Below are 23,414 nucleotides of genomic sequence, written 5' to 3'. Positions count from 1 at the left end.
GGTTTGCAATTCAGCTGAAACACAACAGGAATCTCCGGAAAGACAGGAGGGAATGTTCCTGTTAGGTGCTCATCACCATTACAGCTAATTAATTCAATATTCTTCTTTTCACTGCACTTCATTGAAGTGTCTGCAGTTGCCAGTGGGGCAGCTCCAGAAATAAGGCCCCAGCATTTGTGTCTGCCTTTTAAATAAAGCTCCAAGGCCTGCAGGATATCATTAGCATAAAACATACTTCATTTTACCAGAATACCTGAAATTAAAACAAATAAATAAAAATAAGAAAAGTCAGTCAAACTGTGTTACAGAGAACTCAGAAGCAAGGAAATAACTAAGTTAAGCTGGAGAACTTCATGCAGTGAAATCACAAGACAAGATGTAACTACAGTACTGCGCAGGGAGAACAACCATAACCACTGACTCGCATCTTTCTGCACAGATCACTGTCTAATCTACTTCTCTGGGGTGAGGTGCAGGAGGCCTTGTGCTGACCTCCTGACCAGATGCCAGACTGCAGCAATATCCTAGCTTTCACATATTTTTAACACTGGCTGAGCAACCTTGATGGATGCTCAGTAGGCTGCTCGTAGACCTGAATCTTAGCTCAGAGGTGACTAAACTTCCCACCACTGCTGGCTGCAAGCCTCAATCTTGACACAGGAGAATAAGAGGGCACAAAACTGTCAAGATGCTTGAGCCTCAGAAACACTGATCTGAGTACAGCCCTTCACTGTTTTACTTTCCTCAGGAGCTGCAGGGAACTCGTCAGTTGTTGTTTGGCCATACCTGCCACAGGCCCCAAGTGTGGCTATGCTGGATAGGTATAGGCAGAGTACAGGCATTGCTTCAAGTTCTCAGAATCAACTATTCCTTCCTGAGACATGGGACTCCACAGCTCAGCTGTATGGGGTCTGGAGCCAGTGCTGCCTTTCCAGAAGCTCCCTAGTAGCTAACACATGTCTCAATATTCCACTGAAGCATGCATCATCTGGATTACTGCTCCTCACCCCTTCAGAGACCATGCAATAATTAAAGCAGATTTTGCCAAGGAATTTCTTACTCACAGCACACTTTATATTTCCATAGATCTGTTTATCATATGGCAAGCATTTGCACACTGAACACTCTCTAAGTAGCCTTGCTTCTCTCCTCTTCCCAATTGTAATGCAGAAGTTCCCGTAAATGGAACCCGTATTGTCATAGTCTAACTAGATTATAATCTAAATAATCAAATACAAAGAGCAGAGTTAAAGTTATGCAGGCAAACTTAGTTTTGTTGTATTAACTTAAGTATGCAACCATAATATTCTGTTAATGTCCAGATGAGGTCTGTTAATGTCCAGATGAGGAGTTGACTGAAATAAACGATTTAAATAATCAGGATGAGATTTCGTTATTTCTTATATAGGACAAAGAATAGGAGTCACAACTAAAGCCAACTAACAAAGCTTATAATATTTAGCAGATTCTATTTTCCACGAAGAAGGGATTCATATCTGTGATCTCTCCAGACCTGGGTGCTGTCACCACTGACAGAGTGAGTTATAACCAACTCTAGGTGGGAATCTTGGTTTGAGGCTTAAAAATGCTGATGTGGTCAATTTAGCCATCAGCATATTCATTTTAGGAAGCAATTTTTACAACTGCTGTACCGTTGGTTGCCAGTGCATCTCCTCACAAAACACTGTTCTCCCAGAGAGATCCTTTCTCTCCCAAAGATCCTTGTGGAACCCCAATGGTTTTGAGGTAAAACATACACTTGCCTGCCTGCCTCTGCTTCTAACTTGTCTGTTTTGTATTCTGAGGGGTTTTTTAAAGTTATATTGAGTTTCTGGGCTTCTTTCTCCCACTAATTTGAACTTCCTGCATTTTCTGAAGGAGAGCTGGCTACAATGAGACAGACTCTTCACATATCTAAAGAGATACTGCCCACTTGAATGTTTGTCAATAAAAATGAACAAGAGTCAAAAGGTAGGTTTAGGCTCCAGACCTTCCCTTGATCCCATCCTGCCAATTCTAGGCTGACTTTACTTTTGTTTTATATCACTCTTACAGGTGCCCGTGGAAGTGACCAAATGAATCTCTGATATACAGCCTAGCTCAACAAGCTATGCCAAGCAGCCTAAATTCTCCCACGCTTCCCCACCCCATGCATGAGAATTTGTTGAATCTGTTATCAGTGAGTGAAGCCTTTCCCTGATCCCCCCTTCTGGGACAGCTATGCCCTAAAGTGAAGCCATTTCCTTAAACTGCTGATTCATGCAAGTCTCTCTAGCACTCAGTTGGCTAGTAAAAAAATATATTTTTCCAGATGCTGAATTCAAATCTCCCTGGACTAGCCAGGGTTCATCTTCTTGTCCAGATGGAGAACAGCTCAATACAAGCCTAACTGCTAAGTGCTGATTTCCAGACTTCTTCTTATTCCTTCACCCCATTGAAATAAAATATAACCTCCAAGCCTGCTAATAGCATCAGACTAAGGCCCTCTTTACCCATGAAGCTAAAACATGATGGGGTCTAATACACAATTCACACAATCATGATTCTTGCCATGCCACACATGCATGCTACAGGCACATTAGATCCCGTTGCACCTTATTGCCACTTCAGAGGAAGCTAGATCCTGGGTGCCCCCTGCACCAGCAAGCTCTCATGGCTCAGAGCCCAGCACACCCCAGGTGAGGTTGCAGAGAAACCCCTGGGACCGGAGGATCACAGAGGATCACCATGATCTTCTAGCCCTGGGGGTTTTCTGCACCATGAAGCCCTAGGGACCGCAGCAATCCCCAAGGACTCAGAAATGCGGGAAACCCCCCAGACCCTAGGGATTGCAACTTCCACAATCCCTACGGATCGGGGGTGCAGGAAACCCACAAACCCTGGGTGTCACAGCTACAGTGATCCCTAGAGCTTCAGAGTGCAGGAAACCCCCAGGCCCTGGGAATCATGGCTTCAGTAAACCCTAGGGCTTGGGGGTTTATGTGGGCACGGTAGACCCCTGTGGCTGGGAGCCCTGTCAGCTGACTGGGCTCCCAGTTGCAGGCGAGACCCTGCTACACATGCAAATTAAAGCTCAATAGTAACCAGTTATAAAGTTAGTGCACATTTTCAAGGTCTAACTTTATAGTTGGTTCGAGCTTTATTGTGTGATAGCTACTTTGCACATGTAGCTGGTCTCCAGGCAATTGCACAATTAACCAGTTAATAAACAAGTTAATTCTGCAATACCTGTAACACGTAGAGGGGCCTAAGGCATAGCTCTGTCATATTGTTGTTTACATTGAAACAACTCCACTTTAAATGGAAAAAAGAAAACTCAGATTTCCCTCAGGGATCAGAATGAAGTGTCAGCCTCTAAAGAAGAGACAGGCTGGGGCTCAGGAAATCCAGGACTACACCTTGTTTAAAGCTAAGGCAAAGCTTCCAACTCGCTTCCCAGAAAAGAAGTGAGAGGGAAATTAGGGGTATACCAACAGAGATTTTTTGGGCCGATACCAATGGTCGATTTTTAAGGAGCCATATCAGTCAATACCAATCTGATTCCAATATGCAGCTGGGCAGCATGGAGACCAGCATCAGGCTGGTAAGTCTGGTGTGAGGCAAGGAGCGTTGGGAAGGGGGGCAGATCGAGGCCACCACAGTGAGGAAAGGAGTGGGGCTGCAGCAGGTGCTGCTCAGTCAGGGTACTCAGGGGCGCAGGGCAGAGCTGCGAGCAACTCATCAAGGGAGCGCGGGGGGTGGCTCCAGCCCTGCATGCACCCCAGGAGGGCATGGGGGGTGCCCCAGATCTGCACATGGTGCAGGGTGGGCTGCTGCTGTGGGCTGGGGGAGGGGGCTGCACTGGGCCAGGCTGTGCTCAGGGCAGGCAGCAGCAGCACTGGGACCAATGTATCGGAGCACCTCTAAGGGCAATTGATCATATACAGATTAGACAAGCGCACAACACTTCTGAGGGTCAGCCACTGGGATACGTTATGGTGCTGAAACACAGGAAACAAGATTGGCTCTAAGTCATTTAGGCGGTTGCCTTAAAAATATGATGTAATAGTCTTACAGCACATGGGTGAGCAGACACTGCTAAGACAGAGAGAACAAGCAAGAGAGAATTTGGGAATTATTCAAATAGGAAATGTTTCAAATTCCCCCCCAGAAACTGGGCTGTCATCGTAAAGCTCTTCAATCACTGCTAACAACAAGCTAATTTAAACACCTGGGAACACTTACTCTGCGCCCCAGTATGCACAGGTCTGTGGAATGGTATGAGCAGCACCTCCTGCTGCAATGAACACATGCTCTATGCAATCTTTTCAGACAGGATCACTACTCTGTTTGGATGGCATCACACCTGTTTGTACCTTAACTCATTCCGAGGGGATTCCTGCAATGCCACTAACAGCAATAGACATGTCACATCTCACCCTTCTGCAATGGAGCCTCTTCACATAAAGTATCAAAGAAAGGGCCACAATCTATCTATGGAGCTGTCACTCTTTCATGGTTGCTTTCAAAAGCCCAAGGACCAGATTCTATTCCAACTTTTAAACATCTAAGGGGATTTAGGTGCTTAAGTGCAATCCTATACCACTCTCCTTGAGTCCATAAAGAACACCTAAACACAAAAGGTAGGCGAGCCCTCCTTTTTGTTGCTTTCCATGATCTAGTCTTAAGACACAGATGACTGCATATTACAGAAGTGGACAAATTAACTGCTTTTCAGGGACTTGAGCAGGATGCAGTAGGATTGCCCTCGGGCACCCCGTAGGATCTGAACCTCAGTATCTATCAAAAAAAATCCTGCCCCTATTCATAGAAAAAAATCTAACATCTTACATAAAGTTTGACACAATTATTCCATCAAGTATATTTTTGAATATCCCCCAAATGCAGCTTCTGAATCACCACTCAGCAATCACTGGTGCACAGCAGCTGCTACTGGCTTCACACTTATTTCTCTACACTACTCTGTCTCAGGGAAACAGTTGGTCCCTGTATAATGGTACTTAAAGAGGCCTCATTGGCTACAATGTCATGGCAGGCTCTCTATAAGAATACCAGGCATTCTTTTCCCATGTATATCAAGTAAAATGTTAACATGCTTCTTTTCAATGGTCACCATCTTCATGAAATTCCAAGGGCGATTCTGACAAAGATGAATCAATGACTGTACAAATTGATTTCTGTAGCATAGCTCATCACTGGCTTGCAAGCTCGACCGTTGGATGCAAGACGCATCTTGTAATCAGAATATGACTGGATCTGTCTATAAGATACCTAAAGTTATGTGTATTCCTTCTAAAATCAAAAAGCCCACCTAATGGACTACAGGGCTTTCTGCTTCCCACTGAACACATGACTAGACTCCGGTGCTAAAGTTTGGCCACATTTCAGAACATACAACCTTCTGCCATAGAAAAGGCCACCACAACCACAGACTGCTAACCAGGTATTCCGTCTCCAGGTCCAGCATCCTCACAGACCTACCCAGAAAAAGGAGCAAAGCAATTGAAGTATGGACATCAGGCAAGCCCCACTTACTAGGACTTACAGCTATCATCTTCCACTATTGAATATCTCATACCCTTCTGAGTGCAAGGGAAAAGTTTTAAACAATTCCTGGGGCTCATTGAATAGCCACTGATGTCTGCAGGAGTCTTTCTATTGACTTTAATTAGTTTATATCACAAAGATTACAACTGAAAATCCTGTTTCAGCAAGGCACAGGAGTGGGCCCCTTTTAAATTTAATTAATGGTTTTAACAGTGTTTCCTTCTGGAATTAGTGAGGAAGGACAATGAATAATCAGGCGCTTTAGAAGGTGAAAGTGCTTGCATGGTGGTTTTCAAGATATGTTGGGAAGATTTCCCTTTACACTGATGCACACACCTTGTACCTCATCCTATTGTTCACATTCCTGGCCCATTCCTTCTTCCATCCTTAAATGACAAGCTCCAAATTAATGAAGCCCAAAATACCACAAGATACACAAGATTGTGAAATATGCTCGAGCAAAGGACTATAAAACAAATGAAACCCAATGTACAATATAACATCCAAAGCCAAATATTTTTTCTATTTCCTTTGTACTTTTCTATTGGGTAACCCTTCTTCAAGCCTTCAGTTGAACTGGACTGAGCAGGGCTGTGTCCAGGGAAAAACCTTCAGCAGCTAATCAGAGAAAAACATCTCTGTACATCAGCTTCCCAGCTGGAAAATAGTTATTCTTTAACTTCTGACGCAAAGCAGCAGACAGAGAGAGACAAAGTATACTTAGAACATTGTTGGTATGTCTACACAGCACAATGTAGCTTCTAGTTGGCATGGCGAGACTGCTTCCTGTATCAATATAGGCTCATTCACTGCTAACTCATACTTCTCTATACAGCACTAGCATTGTGCACTGTAGACCCACCCAGTGTTAGGCTGATGGTGGCCGCAATGCCGTTATTATGACTGCTTTAGAGCTTTCTATTTAATAAAAGTTTTAAGACTTTATTCAGTAAAAGTCTCATTAAAATACCAAAAAGCAAGACACAGAATGGGAACTGCGATCATGATTTGAATGCTACATAGGGTGGTGAGAAGAGAAGGGGTAGCTGGTGAAAAATGGACAGGGAAAATGATGATTTTACAAACCACCTTGAAGACAGAAAGAGATACAGAGCCATGGGACTACCTGTGAATAGAGAAAAGGACAGAAAGGTAGGAGGGCATTCAAATTCCACCACTTTCACCTACTGTTCTATTCCCTTGCACTTCTCTACCCTTATTACTCACCTCTACAGCACAGTCAAGAACAAGCAAGTGAACACATAAAGTTTAGATTATGGTTTGTATGGGGTGGTTTGGATAGGAATGATTGTGCCTCAGGCAGGGGGTTGGACTAGATGACCTCTGGAGGTCCCTTCCAGCCCAACTCCTCTGATCCTAGGTTCTTTCCTCCATTTTTCTCTTAAGAGGAGAAGTTTGACAAGCTCCCAGGAGGTGCTGGTAGAAATAGAACCAGGTTTCTAACAAGGCTAGCCTACACTTTCAGCCATCCAAACCATCATTCAGATCCACTGTTCCAGCCTTGACTGCTCTAGGCCAAGCTTCCAGTCCTGCAGTCAAGAGACACATCTTAGGACACCTGGCTCCTGGTACCCTATTGCTGACATAAAAGACCATGTAATCCACTCGGGAAGAGGATGTGTCCAATGTTCTGCCCAGGGGCCAGACTATGAAGCAGCTTGCACTTCCGCCTGTATCTCTAGTGGTAGACCTGGAGTGCTGAGTTCAAACCCTGCCGCAGACCCACATGGAAGGGGAATGTGCTTACCTGTTGTTTCCTTAGGAAAACAGATATTTTCAAAAGCAAGTTTTGAACCCAAACTTCGCTAAGCTGAAGATAATGGGGGGACTCAGCCAAAGCAACATTACACATTCCAGGAGTTTCCAAGTGCTTTGCTTGCAGGTACCACACACACGGGCAGATCTGAGCATGGTGAGGGATATGTCGGACCAGCAGGGTATGGAAGGTTGGGAAAAAGAAGGGGTGAATTGACCCTGCAGCAAAGGATGCGTGCTCTGCTGCTGTGCCTGTACCCCACTGTACATACCTCAGGAGCCAGCAGGAGGGAACAGAGGGATGCAGGAAGCAGTTACCAATACACACACTCCTGTGCCAGCAGCAGTGTAACTCCTAATCACTAAGGGCTGCTCTTCACTTCACTTGATACCAGAAACTTACACAGTCACCTAGCTCAGCGTTTCTCAACCTGTGGGTCATGACCCGAAGGTAGGTCACAAGAATATATAGAAGGGTCGTGGAAAAAATTAAAAAATGGATCAACAAACTTTAAAAATAGATTCTCCTTTAAAGGAGGAAAAGGTGAGAAACTGTGGCTTTCCCCTTGCAGGCTGGCAGAGCTCCAGCCTGCAAGGAGTTGCTTGGGGCTCCCCATACCCTACACCCCCCATCCCACACACTTACCCTCTATCCCACATACTGGAGGTCTGGGGGCAGCGCGTTGGGAGTGAGGGGCACTGGGTCGGGGCTAGTCATTGATGTTTACAAATGGGTCCTGGTACAAAAAAGGTTGAGAACCACTGCCCTAGCTAATCAACCTCATCCAGACTGTACCCTCCACCCCCTCCAAGCAGTGACTACACTGCCTCCTGCCATGGCCTTCCTCCGTGTTGGCAACCTGTCAGCCTGTGGACAGTGCTCCCCAAACCTGTTACTCTTCTCTCCATTACAAAGGACGACAGACATAAACCCTGAAATCAGCAGACTTAAACACCACACGTTTGTTCAGTGTTTTTTTATTATGGAACAGGCCAAGAATTCCTACAGCACCATTCAAAGGAGAGCATGTAATCACACTGCTCTGTCTGTAAAGGACAGGTGTAGCCAATGAGCAATGCAGGCACATATTTGCTCCCAGAAAACAGCATTACCCCCAGGTCCCTCCTTCTTGTTTCCACAAACCCATGTGCACACAGCTTGTCACAGTAACATGTCCCATGTGACATGGTTCTGTAGCATGGCAGAAGCTATCTGTTATGGCCAGCTGATCAGTACAGACAAACAAACAGGCTCATAAGGAAAATTTTACAAGACAAGCTTGGCTAACCCACACCCCAAGGCTGACTTGCCTGTTTCCTCTACCTGGAAATGTGAGTCAAATGAGTGTGTTCCTCTGGCAGGCAGCCTGTCATAAAAGTGAAATCCTCTTCATGCCAGAGATTAACCCTGTTTTCTACTGGCTTTGCATTTATTTAAAAGTGGCACCTGTTAGACTCTCCTTCCAGCTGCAGGGAAAGTCTTGGCTGAAGAGCATGTTGATCCATGGGGAAGGAACAGGGGTGAAATTGGGGAGTTTTCCTAGCATAGCATGTGGAACACACTCCAAAGCAGCAGGCGCGGGGAGGCCCCATTTCAGAGCGGTCCTTAAATATACTAATCGAGTCTTAGCAACATCAGTCTGCTTCAAGTTAATTCCCCTGTTGAAAAGCAGAACAAAAACCTTGTAAATTGGAGCTGTTACAGAGTTCCCACTCTCTGCTCCTCCAAAATGAGAGACATCGCCTTTGATTTTCTCAACTCCTCCAATTCTATTTCTCTGGGGATAACATGCAGAAATGGCTCCTGCTGCCTCATAGGATGTTATGGAAATAAGGTGGACAAACTGTTTCCTTAACCCACTTCATCTGGTGCCTTAGTGGCATGACCCCACCTCTCCTAGAGAAAATCCCACATTCAGCTAGCCACGCTCACATGCACACAACACAAAGTGCTCACCCACACCCTGCTCAGAACTCTACTCGGGAAACCCGGTCACATGCTGGGATTGCAAAATATTTAGTCCCTTTCCCCCGTTCCACTGAACTTCTGGCCCCAATTCCTCCTTGCATCCCCTATGATCCTGCCCCACCTTCCGCATTAGGAATATGCTCTCTAATCGCCCACAGCTGGATTCAAACGCACCATGGTGTGGCCTCCATAACGGAAACCTTGGAGCATGCAAGAGTTAGACACAGCCTGGCTGTTGCTCCCACAAATACAGCCTCCTTGCCATTTTAAAAAACAGTCCCTTTCATCAAGGACATTTCCCCATGCTGCCCAGGTCCTTTTTCTGCAAGCCAGTGTCCTTTGTCTCCTTTGCCTCTTGCCAAAAGCTTTCATACACACAGTGGTCTCCAGTAACCCTGGCCCAAGGAAAAAAGGAAAGTAGATCAGAGCTGGAAGGTGGCATGCACAACCTGGCACAACCCCAGCAAGACCCTCACTGCCCAATCTAAGGCTAATGACCAACCAAAACCTGGACTGCTTTACTAGGGCACCTTCCAGTCTGCTAGCAGCCAGTTCACCCTGTCCCAGACAACATTGAACCTATTGGAAAACAGTCACTCATTGGCAACACAGCTGCCCTAAGTCACCTGTTTCACCTAACCTGGCAAGGGCTCTCTTGCTGCCCTCCACAAAGCAACCCTGCACAACTCCTTTCAAAATGCGTTCCCCTCTATTGGCAACGTGTCTGCCTATGCACAGCACTCCCCAGACCTGTTACTCTTCTCTTCAATCATATTATACAGGCAGACAGGACCAGATGCTCTCACATAATGAGAAATCAGAGCCTTCATCTGTGCTCAGAGCAAAAACAAGACGACACATTTGCAGGGAGAAGGTAGTAAGATTTGTTCTTCCTGCTCTGGAACTGAAATGGGACCCAGCAAGCACCGGATCCCCTCTTTCCCACCCCACAGACATGACGGCTGAACTAACAACTTCTGAAAGAATGGACAGTACCTAAAAAGAAGCATCTGCAGCATCGCAAGGGGACGTGATTATTTTCTAGGCTGCCCACTTGGGCTAAATTCAGTACAACAGCACTACATTGTCTCTTCTAATGCACACCTACTCAGTGAATTTCTCTCTTGCAGTGTGCAATCCACTCCTGTAGCTGGTGCACCACAACAGCTTTCTAATCCACAGATCCTGGGCTACTGTTTGACTGCTCCAGCTGCTTTCAGAGATGTAATGGAAACAATTTCCTCTATATATTGCAACACTATGCCCTGGAGTCCCAAACTTCTGGGGAAGGTTAGGGACGTACCTGAAAAGGTCTATGACTCCATTTCTGATTCAGGATAGGTCCTTTATATAAATGTGTATCCATGGAGACAATCAACATGAAACATCTTTCAGTATTTGGCATCTCTCCATGCAAAACCAGACAAGCACTTAAGTGTTCCACATCTGGAATGGTTTTGACCACCATGCACTTTCAATTTATTTTTTTCTGAAGTTTACTCTTCTGTACAATTTTCTTCCTAAACTCTATTTATCTAAATGAAAAATAAACACAGTGTTCTCTGGTGCCAAATCTGAAAGTAAAAAACCCAACAGATTCAGTAAAGAGGAAAAGCAGTGCTCCCTGGGTCCAGGTTGCTAACTGCAAGAACCCTAATGCACTTCTCAATCCTGATGTTTAGCAGCTCTCTGCTGGTGGCTTGGACACAAGGAGCACTGATGGGAGCCATGGTGGGGAAGCCAAGAACAGTGTGTACTTGAAGACCAAGATGGCCCCTCCATATCAGAATAAACTTTGAGGAGCAGGGACTCAGCTTTTGACCAACACAGTCAGAAAACAGTGGGGCACAGGGAACACAAACAGTTTCTTGAAAAATGCAAGAAAAGACAGGTTGAAGGACAAAAAACAATGCCAGGAAATAAGCAGCTTCCTGGGTTGTGGGGTTCTGTAGTATGCTTCAGGCTGAATTTTTTAAAATCTTTTCATCATTGTCCAAAATAAACTGCAGTCATAGATTCTCATACTTAAGCACCCAACCTCTTGGTCCATGAGATCACTGTGGCAGTTAGTTATATACACTGATGAGGGGGAGGAGGGACAGTTTAGAAAACCAGCTGCTGGATTCCTCGTGCAGTTTCAGCCACCATAAGCAGAGCTGACAGCACCAGTCCTAGAGGACACCCTAATCTGAGAAATATTTGCCCCAAGTGTTTTCAACTGGATATCAGATTCATTTCTACTTCCTGCTCTAATCTTGGGTTTAAACAGCAGTTACATCCCCACCCAAAGACTTGCTGCATACTTGATGGCTGGTGAAGCAGCTCATGCATAACATGATCTGTGAGGTGCAAGGGACAGAAGGCACTGGGAATTACAGCTCTTAGGGGGATTTGTAACCACATGGTTCCTACTTCCTTTCCTTTCCTTTCTTCATGTCCTTGTGACAAAATATTTAGCAGTATTTGCTTCTGCTGTGGCCTCAAACTTGACACCTCCAAGCTGTCAACCATGAACCTTAGTGTCCGTGCCACTCCAGCCCCCATTGTTTCCACTGTGAAGCAGTGTGTGAAGCCCTGGTGCTATTGGTAAGGGCAAGGCATGCCCACTCTGGGGGTATCCAAGTGCAAGCCCTCAGCAGTTGGAGCAACGTCCCTTTCCATGCCTGTGTGCTCTGGCAGGGACACTCTGCAGGCTCTTACTTACTGCTGTTTCTACCAGCAGTACAGTTGCTAGTGGCATCCCACCCTTATAGCAGAGGAGCCAAAGGAAAGAAGCAAAGCAAGCCTTAAACACTGGGGCTAACGGCCCATATAGGGCTTCTAGAAAGTGAAGCAGCCTATGTGGGATGGGTGAGCAAGCAGCCCCTGCAGCTGCCACTGGCTATGCCACTTCAGTACAAAGTTTAAGTTACACACCGAGTGTTTCTTGCCAAACAGCCAGCAGCAGGGGAGGCCATGCAAGAAAACCGTGCTTCTGGCACCCTCTGGTGGCCAGTTCCCTGCAAGCTTTTGACACAGGTGCACAGAGACTTAGAGGGCCCTTGGCTCAATTGGCTGGGACAGAAGGGGCATGTATACACCTACTCTTTTGTCCCACGACACACCAGAGATCCACCACTTCAGAGCAGACTCGATTAACTGAGTCTGCTTCGCATGTGAGCTGACACGCACTATGTTGCGCCACATGCAGTTGCATATGTGGTGAAATGCGCATCAGTGTGCAGTAAATGGCGGTGGTGTGCTGTTGAACTAAAGCACATTCTATGCATTTTAGTCCAAAAGCGCATTGCCACCATTTTCTCAGCACTGACGCACATTTCACCGCTTATACAACTGCAAGCGTCACAGCACCAGGCACGTTTCAAGACACCTGGCGCTGTGGCACTTACACATGTAAAAATGCCCAAGATGATCAAACTCTGCTTGCAGGGAAGGCAAAGTCAGATCAAAGTCTGGTGGGGAAGGCAGACCAGCCTAGGGCTGCCAAGGAAGGCAGAGGCAGGGAACTGCGACAGGCCCCCAGATGCCTTCCGTAGTAGGCCTTTTACTCAATATTGCATTTGTCTTCTCACTCAAGACACCTTGAAAACATGAATTGGGGAGATCCTGGGGGATACACGACCCATTAAAGGCAAACATGGCCTTTTTAAAAATGGAATTATATACCAGTTGCATAGATGAGCCTTTTTCCTCAACCTCTCCTCTCTCATCCTACGCACAGGCAAGAGATGTCAATGGCTTTGCAGCACTGCAAAGGCCAGAGAAGGCCAAGAGCATCTCAGGAGGTGACAGGACCCCCTTCCACCAAAAAAAAGCCCCTTTCCTGAAGATGTTACAGCAAGGGGAACTAATGGAGGAGGCTGAGGGAAACTACTTCCCAGTGGCTAGCTAATGATGGGTCTTAGAGAGGAAGGAAAAGAAAGCTGTGACCTAAAAGTGAATAGCTAATTGCAAGAGGGCTTGCCAACCAGCTGCTTCTAAAGAGAGGGCACAAGCACCCTTGTCCAGTTTTACAGGTGTTAAAAGGGCAGCATGGAGATGGAGAGGCAAGAAGCAGGCAGTGAAGAAAAGAGTGTCCATCTACTTATGGGGTGACCCCTGGAGTTAGCAGGGGGTTGGGGCAGGAAGGACAGCAAGTGCAGAAGCTGTCTCTGTTCATCAGGACACTGAATTTGTACATGGGAAGGATTTTTTTCTGAACTGCTCAAATGGAAACACTGAGCCCTGCCAGACAAAAAGCAAAGTGCAAAAATCACTCTGCACTAGTGAGTCAATTAGTTAAAAATAAAAAGTCCAAGCACTGTACTACTGTGTCGTTGTGGAAAGAAAACAAGGAACTGCGGTAGTGAGAAAAATGGCCCATAGAGGGAGCCACAAAACAATTAATGAAAAACTATTTAGCAGCTCAAATAAATCACAGACTAGTGAATAGTACGTGATAAAAGGAGAAAGCTTTGTTACCTCTGGGTCTTGTAGTTCTCTTTATTTGATTTCAATTCACTTTTAATTTAAAAGGGGGGAAATAAGTCTGTATACTGCCAAAAAAAGAATATCAGCTGAGGAGCAAAGTCTCAAAACATTTTTCACTTTTCAAAACAACAAACATCTCGAAATTCAACATCCAACCTCCAAAGCGGGAATGTCCGTAGCAACGGTTTTTCTGAAAAGTATGCTTTCATCTCAGCAGGTGGGAGTTCCTGACCATTCATATATTAACATGACAGCCTACCCCAAGTCTGTGCATGTTTCTGGCCACACGCACAGAAAAGAATTACTGCACAGGATGTTCATGTCAGAAAATAATGGCTAGCCATTACTCTCAGCATCAGGAATTCCCTGTCCAGACCCATATGCCAGCCACAGCATAGCCTAATGTTAACTGTCCAGATATCAAGGGAGTCAGAGCAGAAACTTGCCTTTGGCAAATGCCAGACCTTCCATTATGCTCACCAAGCCTTTCTTTGTTGTCAAACTAAAAAGAAAGTGCAAGACAAATAAGAACACACCAATTTTTTTTCTCCCCATGTTTCCAGTGGAGCTGGAAGGAACATGGCTGATGTGTTAAAACAACTGTTTTCCACACACTGTGTTATGCCAAGGCAGCTACCAGCATACACCAGCAGCCTGAGGCACAGCTCTAGGAAGAAGGCATGCATTTGAACACTCCTGATTAACCTGGCTTTCTATTAAGTTATTCACCCCCTGAAATATGACTGGTTTGTGGGGGTCTTTTGAGAATCCAGACATTTACTCCAAGCCAGAGTCAGGAATTTAAACCCATTTCAATGTGCAACGTGTGGAATGCAATACCAGATTTCTTTTAAAATCATCTAGGATGTGTGGCACGCAGATCCATGCAACTGTTTTGTTATAGGAAGTACAATAAAAGCAGCTATTAGTACGGCTACCCAGCACTTCCCGCTATAAGCCCTAAGCCTTCAGTTGTTTCTCACTTGGCAAGCCCACTCTGGGGACTGTGCTTCATGATGCTCCCTCTCTGCTCCAGGCTAAACATTTCCCTGGCCTTAATCAACAGGAAATAATGCAGTCATGTTCAGGGAAGAGGTCAGATAAAACAGGTAGCTTGGGCTCTGTAACATAGCACCACTGGGGTTTGAAACACAGACCTAACATTTTGGCTGGGCACTAAAACTGATATTAGGGAGCCACCTTTCACTATGTCTCTACCAGAGAGGCATTATGAAGAAATACTTATTAGCGGCTGTGGAGCGTTCTGATGTTAATGTAATCAGCACCATAACAAGGAGATTAATCATTCAGTGAAGGGCTGGGATGGTGTGTGATAAAGAATATACTGGCCACACACTACACGAGGATGGTAAGAAGATATATGTAACACTTACCACATGCACCAAGCACTGTGCACTGAATAAAAAGCAAGTTCCTGGGGAAAAAGCAGCAACGATCCCGTAATTAAAGACTACATCAAGATGCATACATTCAGGCAAACTTACTTCTTTATATTTCCTAATTTTTGAGTGTTTCACATTCTGGCATCCTTTTAATGGCATTTATTGTATGAAGTTCATGTATTTAAAAGTCACTCCCTCAACTCCTCCTTTCCAGGCAAGATTTCATAATTCTTGCCAATAAAGTGCCCTAGGGTCTCACAACATTTAATTCTTGCTTTACACAGGCCAAAATTCCTTTGAGCACACCCTGGGGATCAAATCTCATGTACTTTTATGCAAGGCCCCCTAAAAAGGGTTCGTATGGCTGTAAAAATTCTAACTGTACTGCTCTGGCATATGCAGTCATTTTTTTTTCTCTAGGGACACAAATGTTAACAAGCACACGCTCCATCAGCCCTACCTCAGCTAGGCATTTGTCAGTCCAGCAGCACAGTCTGAGGCAAGACATACTGCACAGCATTTATACTAGCCTATCAGTTCTCCTCCCTGCCCCCGTCTTATTTTTTTGAACAATTACACATCAGGCGCATTTCCTGTGTGGGGTCACTGCACTACAGGCACACACTTGTTTCATACCAATCAGGGAGTCAGACAAAGGAGGGGGCCACCCAGAAGATGGGGAGCACAGCTGGTATCTGCTCATGGGATAAGGAAATTTACAGCACAGCAAGCTGAAGCTGGTCTGTGAAACCATCTATAAATAGGAAGAAGTTTAGGAGTTCGGCAGGGCTTCTCCAGATGCTTCTCAACACAACTCACTTGGGCCTCTCCAGTCCCTGGTGCAAAGAGTCCTTTCTGTTCAGAAGACTCCCTCTGTCCTGCCTCCCCCATCGTCTACAGCTTGTCCAGACTCCACCGAGACAGACAGGCACATATGCACTTATGAGCTGTGCAAATGCATGGTGTGGAAGAATGGGTGCAAGCAGGGATGTGCAATAACGAAGATACCTGCTGCAGGAAAGAAAACAACTTTAAAATTATTGCTGACCAAGTTGTTCCTCTCCTCCCTTCCATAATATTTTCATAGGACAAGAGTGCTCTCCCCACTCTACCCAACACACACCTGTAAAGCAGTCACACTGACCTGAAGATTTATCTGTCAGCAACAGAGCTAGAGAAAAACTAAGCTAAGCCAAGAACTTTGTGCAGAAATAAAAGGCCCCTGACAGAAGGCAAGGGCAACAGGTTACATGAGGGAGGGCCTCTACAAACTTCACTAAGCGTTTCTTTGTCAAGACAGCTGTCACAATAATGTTTGTGCACCACCAACTCCATCTAAAGTGCAGCTCCAGGTGAGCAAAATAAGCCCTCCGTGTACAGCTGTTGCTTACAATTTGGGGGGACACTACCATGGGGAGAAGTGGCAGCTGAGAGTTCTCCCCATGCTTCTATGGAGAGAAGAAGCAGTAGCAGCAGTGGTGTTCAGCACCTAACACCTGTCTACCTACCTCTGACCTGAGCTGGGTCATTCAAGCCCACACCCGAAAAGGTTGTCCACTGCTGAGCTAGAATGTTAACTGTGGCTGCAGCATCTGTTTAAATAGTTCTCTGAATAAAGAAACAATTTAGCTTTACAAGTGTGGAGTCCTGTGATTACTCAGTGTGTGCGTCATGCTGTGCAATGCCCTTGTCTGTGCTTTCCTATTTGCCAGTCTGCAGACAGAGAAAGCACTGCCCTCCCACTCCCAACGCAAGCAGGTTGGTCACGCGGCAACAGTAACTGGATTTCCTTCGGAGCAGCAGGTAACAGAATAGCCTTCAAAACAGCTTTTCCACTGAAGTCAGGTTATGGTCACAACAGCTCAGGAGAAGAAGGAATTCCTCTCCTTCCCCTATGAACAAAATGTAAATGCAGACAGTTAACTGGTCACTTACCCATCCTCCAGCACCAACAAGTGGCCACACCAGACACACAACACCAGAAGCAAAGATCCCAGAGTGAGAGGCAGAATGGCAAGACTTACATCCTAAAGCTTAGTCACTACACCACCTCAGCCTGCACTGACAACCTCAGCTGCACAGGTAGGATGGAACAGCTGAACATTTTCCAAATCAATGGCCTATCCAAATATGCTTAAACAAACCAAAGCCATGTGCATGCTGTCTGGAACAGAGTGCAGAGTTCACTGTTGATTGTAGCAGCCTGGCACTTAAAGCACAAGGCTAACGCTGGCCTCACTCCATCAGATTTACCTTTCTGTATCAGTGTAGGCAGAGGTCACAGCAGCACTGCCTTTATCTATGATACTGCGGAGTGGGTGAGTTGAGATCCCCAGAGACACTCTGGAGGGAAGATGACAACATGACCAAAGTGAGCTCCCCAGGTCCCCAAGAAAGGGCATTCCTGAACAATGAGGCTAGACAAGCCTCGTCCAAGAAAAAAACCGGTGAGAAACAGAATACAATGCTGTCATCAAAATATCTGAATGTAAGCAGTCCACATAATGCGTAACAAAGGTCTCCTGGCATAGGGAACAGCCCTAAGAGGAATCCACAGGCCTTGTCTGCACTGAGTAATGTTCCCGAATGTCCAAGTTCCAGTTGGTTTGAACTCCACCTGAAGAAAGGATAGAGCAATAGCATAACCATGGCTCCAGCAACCAGAACTCTTCTTGTAACAATTACTTTGGCTAAACTGAGTCAGCGTCAAAACTGGTTTGGGCAGCTGCACTAACTTTCCCAGGATAGTTATGGCTCCACTCAACACAGTGGAGTAACCCACATCAGAGCCATTCACCAATTCTGCATGGAAGAAGCACCAAGGAACAGGTACTGACAGAATTGTGCTTCCAGTGTTGATATCAACCTCAGGTTGTCTTTAAAAGCTCAGTGAGAGACAATGCACCAAATCCTTCCTGAAGAAGCACTATGGACGCAGACAGCTGCCTCACTCCCTCCTCTTTTTGGTGGCTCCTGTGTTTGATCCCAACCTGTTCATATAACCTAGAGAAAGAATAATCCCTAAAACGTGTACCTGCTACAATGATGGTGCAGCTGCAAGCTGAAGCCCCATGTCTATGCTCAGTCAGCTCCTCTCAGGAAAAGCCTGAGCAAATTCTCTGTGACACCAGAGGAGGGCACTAAGTACTGTCATGCAACATGGAATACACTGCGTGATGTAACGCAGGGATTTCTCTGTTTGTACTGGAGAGCAGTGAGTGGAGACTACACACAAAATAAGTAAAGGTGTAGTGAAATCAGGTCAAACACACATTTCTGTCCTCTCATGGTAATTTCGGAATAAGTTAAGATATCAAAGGCTATGCATTGCCAACAGAAAGGAAATATTTCTTTCCATGTACAATCTACCTTTGGCACTCTACACCACTCACATCCAGGGCATAAACAGTCTAAAAGGGCTTTTAGAAAGATTTGATCTTTATAGGGCAATTAACATTTTTTCAGCTGGGCAAGCCGAGACAGGCTGTTAAGCAAGGTGATCAAACCTGTGTCAAGCAAGTTATCACCTGTAGGGATAAGCAGCATTCAGCTTCCTTCCCTTGGGCATTAAAAGGAAGTTTGGCCTTTCTCTGCAGCTGCAACATCGGCTCTTATCATCAGGAGAAACCAATGTCCTGATCCTGCATTGCACATGCTACAAGCCATAAAATCTTATAGGCCAGAACTATTAGACACATAATGAAAAAAAATACAAATCCTGGGAAGATCTTTAATCTCAATAGCAGATCCTACTGCAAACACAGTTATTTTATGGGAGGCAGTGGAATGAGGAAAAAGAAGCAGGGCAATGCAAAGATATAAACTGAAAAACAAAGCTCTGTTCAACTCATTCTGGTCTGGGTCCCTGGTGAGGTAGGACTGAATATCCTTCACAGTGCAGTACCACTGCCAAACCCATGCAATCAAAAGACATGTGTAAGGGCCCTGAAATCATCAGACCTGCTTAGAAGTCGCAATATTTTTATACAACACTTGTTGATTTCCTTTTATTTGCCTTTTGGATTCTTAGTCTTTAGTTCACACTCACTCCACATTTCCTAGCTTTTCTCCACATCCATTAGAGGTAGGAATTTGCTACTTTGTTGTTAATGAAGACCAAGAGCTTCACCCCTCTTCTTGATTCCTGCAAGCAAGACTTTATGAAAAAACATCAAAGAGCACAAGACTCTCAATCAAATTGCAAGATTTGGTTTCACAGCATTTTCCAAGGCTCAACACAAAGCGGAGTCCTGGAAGGCCCTGATCTACTGGGTCATAAAGAGCTGACAACCTCATGGACAGAAAAACAGGCTGAGGTCATTCCTGACTAATTTCTTTAATTTCAGACACCCCCCTCCCCATTTCATTTCTATCCCCCCTCCCCTAAGCCTCATACTACTTGCCATCTGATCTTTCCTAACGCATGCAATTGCCAAGGCCCCATATTAACAAACTTTAGAATCATCCAAGCAACAAAGCCAACATCTCAGCCTCCAGTTCAACCCTTTCCTGTTCCTGAGCATCAGCACTGGGAAGGCAAGCGTTACCCAGCCACTTTCAACCTAAGTGACAGAAACAGCCATCTCTCCTGGCTGAAGAGATCACGTTGCAAAGTATTTATGAAGCTCGGCTCAGGTCAAGGCGAGGCTAGAAAACAAAGGCTCACCTGTTTAAACACACACCAGCATCTTGATCCCAGTTTAATAACTGCTGTTGATTTACCACCCCAGTCTCATTTATTAACATCAGTAGCTAACAAAAGACTACCACTTAATACAGGGACTTGATGAAAGTCCTGAAGCAATTTAAAATTAAAAAAAAAAAGGAAACCTGGTATCAGCCAGCTTCAGCCCCTAGCACCCAAATGGGAAAGCAGCAGGGAGATCAGCTCTCTCTGCCCTAGCAGAAAGAGCCACATATCTCCCCTTACAGAAAACAGTAGAAGGGCCCTGCCTGTACAGTTCCTCTGGGGCAGTGGTGGGCAAAATATAGCCCACAGGCCAGACCTAGCCCACCAACTGATTGTATCTGGCCTGTGCACAACTGGCTGCCAACTCATGGGATCCAGCCCACAGGCAGCCGGCAGCTCTGGTTCTGGCTGCCACATGGTGCCAGGCAGGACTGTTTCTGCCATGCCAGGTGGGCAGATGGGACTGCTTCCACCCAGCGCTGATGAGGTGCGAATCCAGGCAGATGCCCCAATCCCTACCCAGAACTGTGTCTACAGTTGATGCCAACACCCACTCGGGACTGCTTCCACTGCACTAAACTGGTGATGGAGTAAGCTTTAGATAGGGCCGGCAGGCTCCGAGACGGAGATAGGGATTGGGATTGAGGCATGTTACAGCTGGGGGGGTGGGTTGAGGGGCAGGTTAGGGCATGCTACAGCTCTGGAAGGTGGGGAGGGGGAGAGACGGACAGAGAGGGAGGATGGGGAATGGAATGTGCTATAGCTCCAGGGAAGTGGGGGAGAGGAGGAGAGAGTGAGATGTGGCCCTCAAGAGGACACCCAACTGATTAAGTGGCCCTTGCCCACCCCTGCTCTGGGGTCATCTGTGTCTACAGCTCCTTCACTTCCAATTTAGGAGGGCTGACACCAGCTACTAGTTATGGACAAACATGAGATGGACAAGAGTAGAGCAAACCTAAACATATGCTTTTAGAGGCACAGTAAGCCCCCATCATGGCTCTCCAGATTCCGTTTCCACTTTCTGTCTACTTTCAACATGGCCACAGCTGCCATGTTTCCCTCTGTACATAAAGGGGGTTGACTTTGCAACAGCACTCTGGGAGCTGCAAAACTGTCCCCCCTAGAATACATTCCAGGATTCACATGTGTACAGAGCCCACATGACAATCCAAACACTCCATTTTCCAAGGAGCTCCTATATGCAGCTGGCACCAAGAAAAGGGAACAGCTATTCTATCACCCTGTGGACCCACTCCCATTTAATACTAGCATATTGTGACATACAAACTCATGTCTCAGTGTCATTCTGAGGTTGCCCCAATATGGAACAGGTACTCTAGAAAGACAATGCAAGGGCTGTAGCAGATGCTGTGGCATTCCAACAACTTAAAGAAGTGGTGCCAGGGCAGCCTATGGGCCCAGCATGCAAGGCCATGTCATCTGGTGTGCAGGGTTTCCTATGGATCTGGAAATCTGGCAGCAGGATGAGCAGCAGCAGTGCTAATTGCCTTGGCTCTGAGAGTCGCAACAATGAAGGCTGCCACTGCTCCCCTGCCACCAAATCTCTGCAGTTTGTAGAGCCTTACAGGCCAAATGAGACATCTCTGCAGGACAGTTCCAAGCCCAGGGGTCAGATTTTGGTCATTCCTGACTTGCAGGATTATTCCAAACTCATGCAACTTACAGGATACTTTCTCTGGTTGCTAACCTCTAATTTTCTCAGATCTCTGCCCCACTGATGGCATCTGTAACAGCTGCCAATCAGAGCCATGGATGCCAAATTCAAGTAGAAGCCAGGGCACAGGGAGAGACACAGCCAACTTGTAGAAAGGAAGTCAGGGCCTTCCCCAAGCCACTGCCTAAGGCACAGGTAGGCAAACTGAGGCCTGTCAGACCCTTCTATCTGGCCCACAGGGACCCTAAAAAACTTAGAAAATTAATATTTATCTGCCCTTGGCTGCCCGTCATGTGACCCTCGATGGCTTGCCAAAACTCGGTAAGCGGCCCTCCGCCCAAAATAATTGCCCACCCCTGGCCTAAGGAGATGACTCTCTAGCCAGTAGGCAGCCCCCAAGAACTCCTGTGGGAGAAATCTCAGTAGGCCTAGCAAGAAGGAAGGAAGGTGGGCAGGCATTTGCCCAGGGTGGTTTAGGAACAGCAAGTCCTGTATCTGTTATAGGGCTTGGTCTAGATCAGGGGTCAGCAGCCTACAGCCCACAAGCCAAATCCAGCCCATGGAGTCATTTTATCTGATCCACAGATATGAAGGGCTTATGTGGCAGTTCTGCAGTGGGGGGGTTTCACAGATGCAGTGGCCAGGTGGCAAAGAAAAGCAGCAATGGTGATACAGTACTGCAGAGTGGGAGGGTGGGGAGGGACAATGGCCATGGCTGTAGCTCTGGCAGCCCCCTTAAATCTCATTAAAATGGCCCCCTGCTGTAAAACACGGCCAGCCTCTGGTCTAAATTACCCTTGAAGTCCCTTCCTACTTTACAATTCTGTAATTCCCTCAACTCCTGAAACATTCTCTCCCTTTGGTTTTCTGAATTTCTTAGGTTTGCCACAGTTTCTCTGTAACGTATATGTTAATGAACCTCTAATATCTGGCCACTATATGGCAAATGGCACCAGCACTGGACCTGAACTGGAAAGCTGTAACCAGTGGCTTCTCCACAGCCCCTCCTAGAATGGAGAATGTGAAGTGTATGTGGCAAGAAAATTGTCAAATAGCCCCATGAGACTGCCAGCACACATCAACTGATGGTCAATGCTTTCAGCCAGCTCTGTGACCAAACACTTATCTTGCATACAAACAGCAGACAGAGGCAAGACAGACAAATATGAATGAGCCCTGGATGTGCTGGGAGAAGTCATTGCTTAAGCTTTCTGAAGTGTCAGGAGCATTACCACTTGTTAAGAGCAAAAATGCAGCACTTAAGTTTCAAATTTCTGAGTTCACCTGCATGCCAGCCAGCTCCCCACAAAGCTCAGCCCATTTCCCTACAAGCCAATTGCAAGAGAGATCACTACCCGACAAAGTCAGTTCTCACAGAAGCACAAAGAATTCCCTTCTAAAGAATGCACATGCAGGGGCTTCAGACACCCTGGAGGGGCTCAGCGGGGGCATTTGTCTCGCTGGGCTTAGATCAAATTCCATCTGTTCTCAATAGGAACATACAAGCTAGCACAGGTTAAAATACTTAGAAGAGCATTACCACTGGGGTATCTTATGCTGCCAAAATACCCGCATGTGTGTGTATGACAGCAGCGATTGCCTTTTGAAATGAATGGAGTGTCTGGACATCCCAGGCATTCAGCAGCAATGGAATTCTGTATTTACAGGAGATGCCTGTTCAACATTCTCGCTGTTAGAACTGAGGTCTGTGCTGTAACCTCACCAACACCTCACATCTGCTTTTGATGAAAATCTTCAGGTACTGAAAACTGTTAATGTGACTGAATGGACTTAAACCACAGAGTTTCCAAACTCAGATTTTACCACAGCTTTTATTGGTTTAATAAAGGCCTCTGAAATAAATAACTCCGTAGTTGTGGGTGA

At 46.0% G+C, this 23,414-nt stretch overlaps 1 protein-coding gene across 2 annotated transcripts in view; it reads right to left on the bottom strand.

Moving 5' to 3' along the window:
• COL18A1 (collagen type XVIII alpha 1 chain) overlaps window positions 1–23,414 on the bottom strand; it is a 177,921-nt gene that overhangs the window by 115,936 nt on the left and 38,571 nt on the right. Inside the window, exon 1 of one of the 2 annotated variants that reach the window (XM_019523232.1) lies at window positions 17,101–17,121. The exons of the other annotated variant lie outside the window; for it this stretch is intronic. Within the exon in view, the coding sequence (XP_019378777.1) occupies window positions 17,101–17,104 (4 nt within the window). The 5' untranslated portion in view covers window positions 17,105–17,121. Of the gene's footprint in view, window positions 1–17,100; window positions 17,122–23,414 lie in introns of those variants that run through there. 2 annotated transcript variants of the gene reach the window in all.

Source organism: Gavialis gangeticus, unplaced genomic scaffold, assembly GCF_001723915.1.
Source record: "Gavialis gangeticus isolate Ggan-Ray unplaced genomic scaffold, GavGan_comp1, whole genome shotgun sequence".
In the NCBI taxonomy this organism is placed as follows: domain Eukaryota; kingdom Metazoa; phylum Chordata; order Crocodylia; family Gavialidae; genus Gavialis; species Gavialis gangeticus.
The sequence above is the reverse complement of the archived record's forward strand: the minus strand, read 5'-3'. Positions and strand labels throughout refer to the sequence as shown.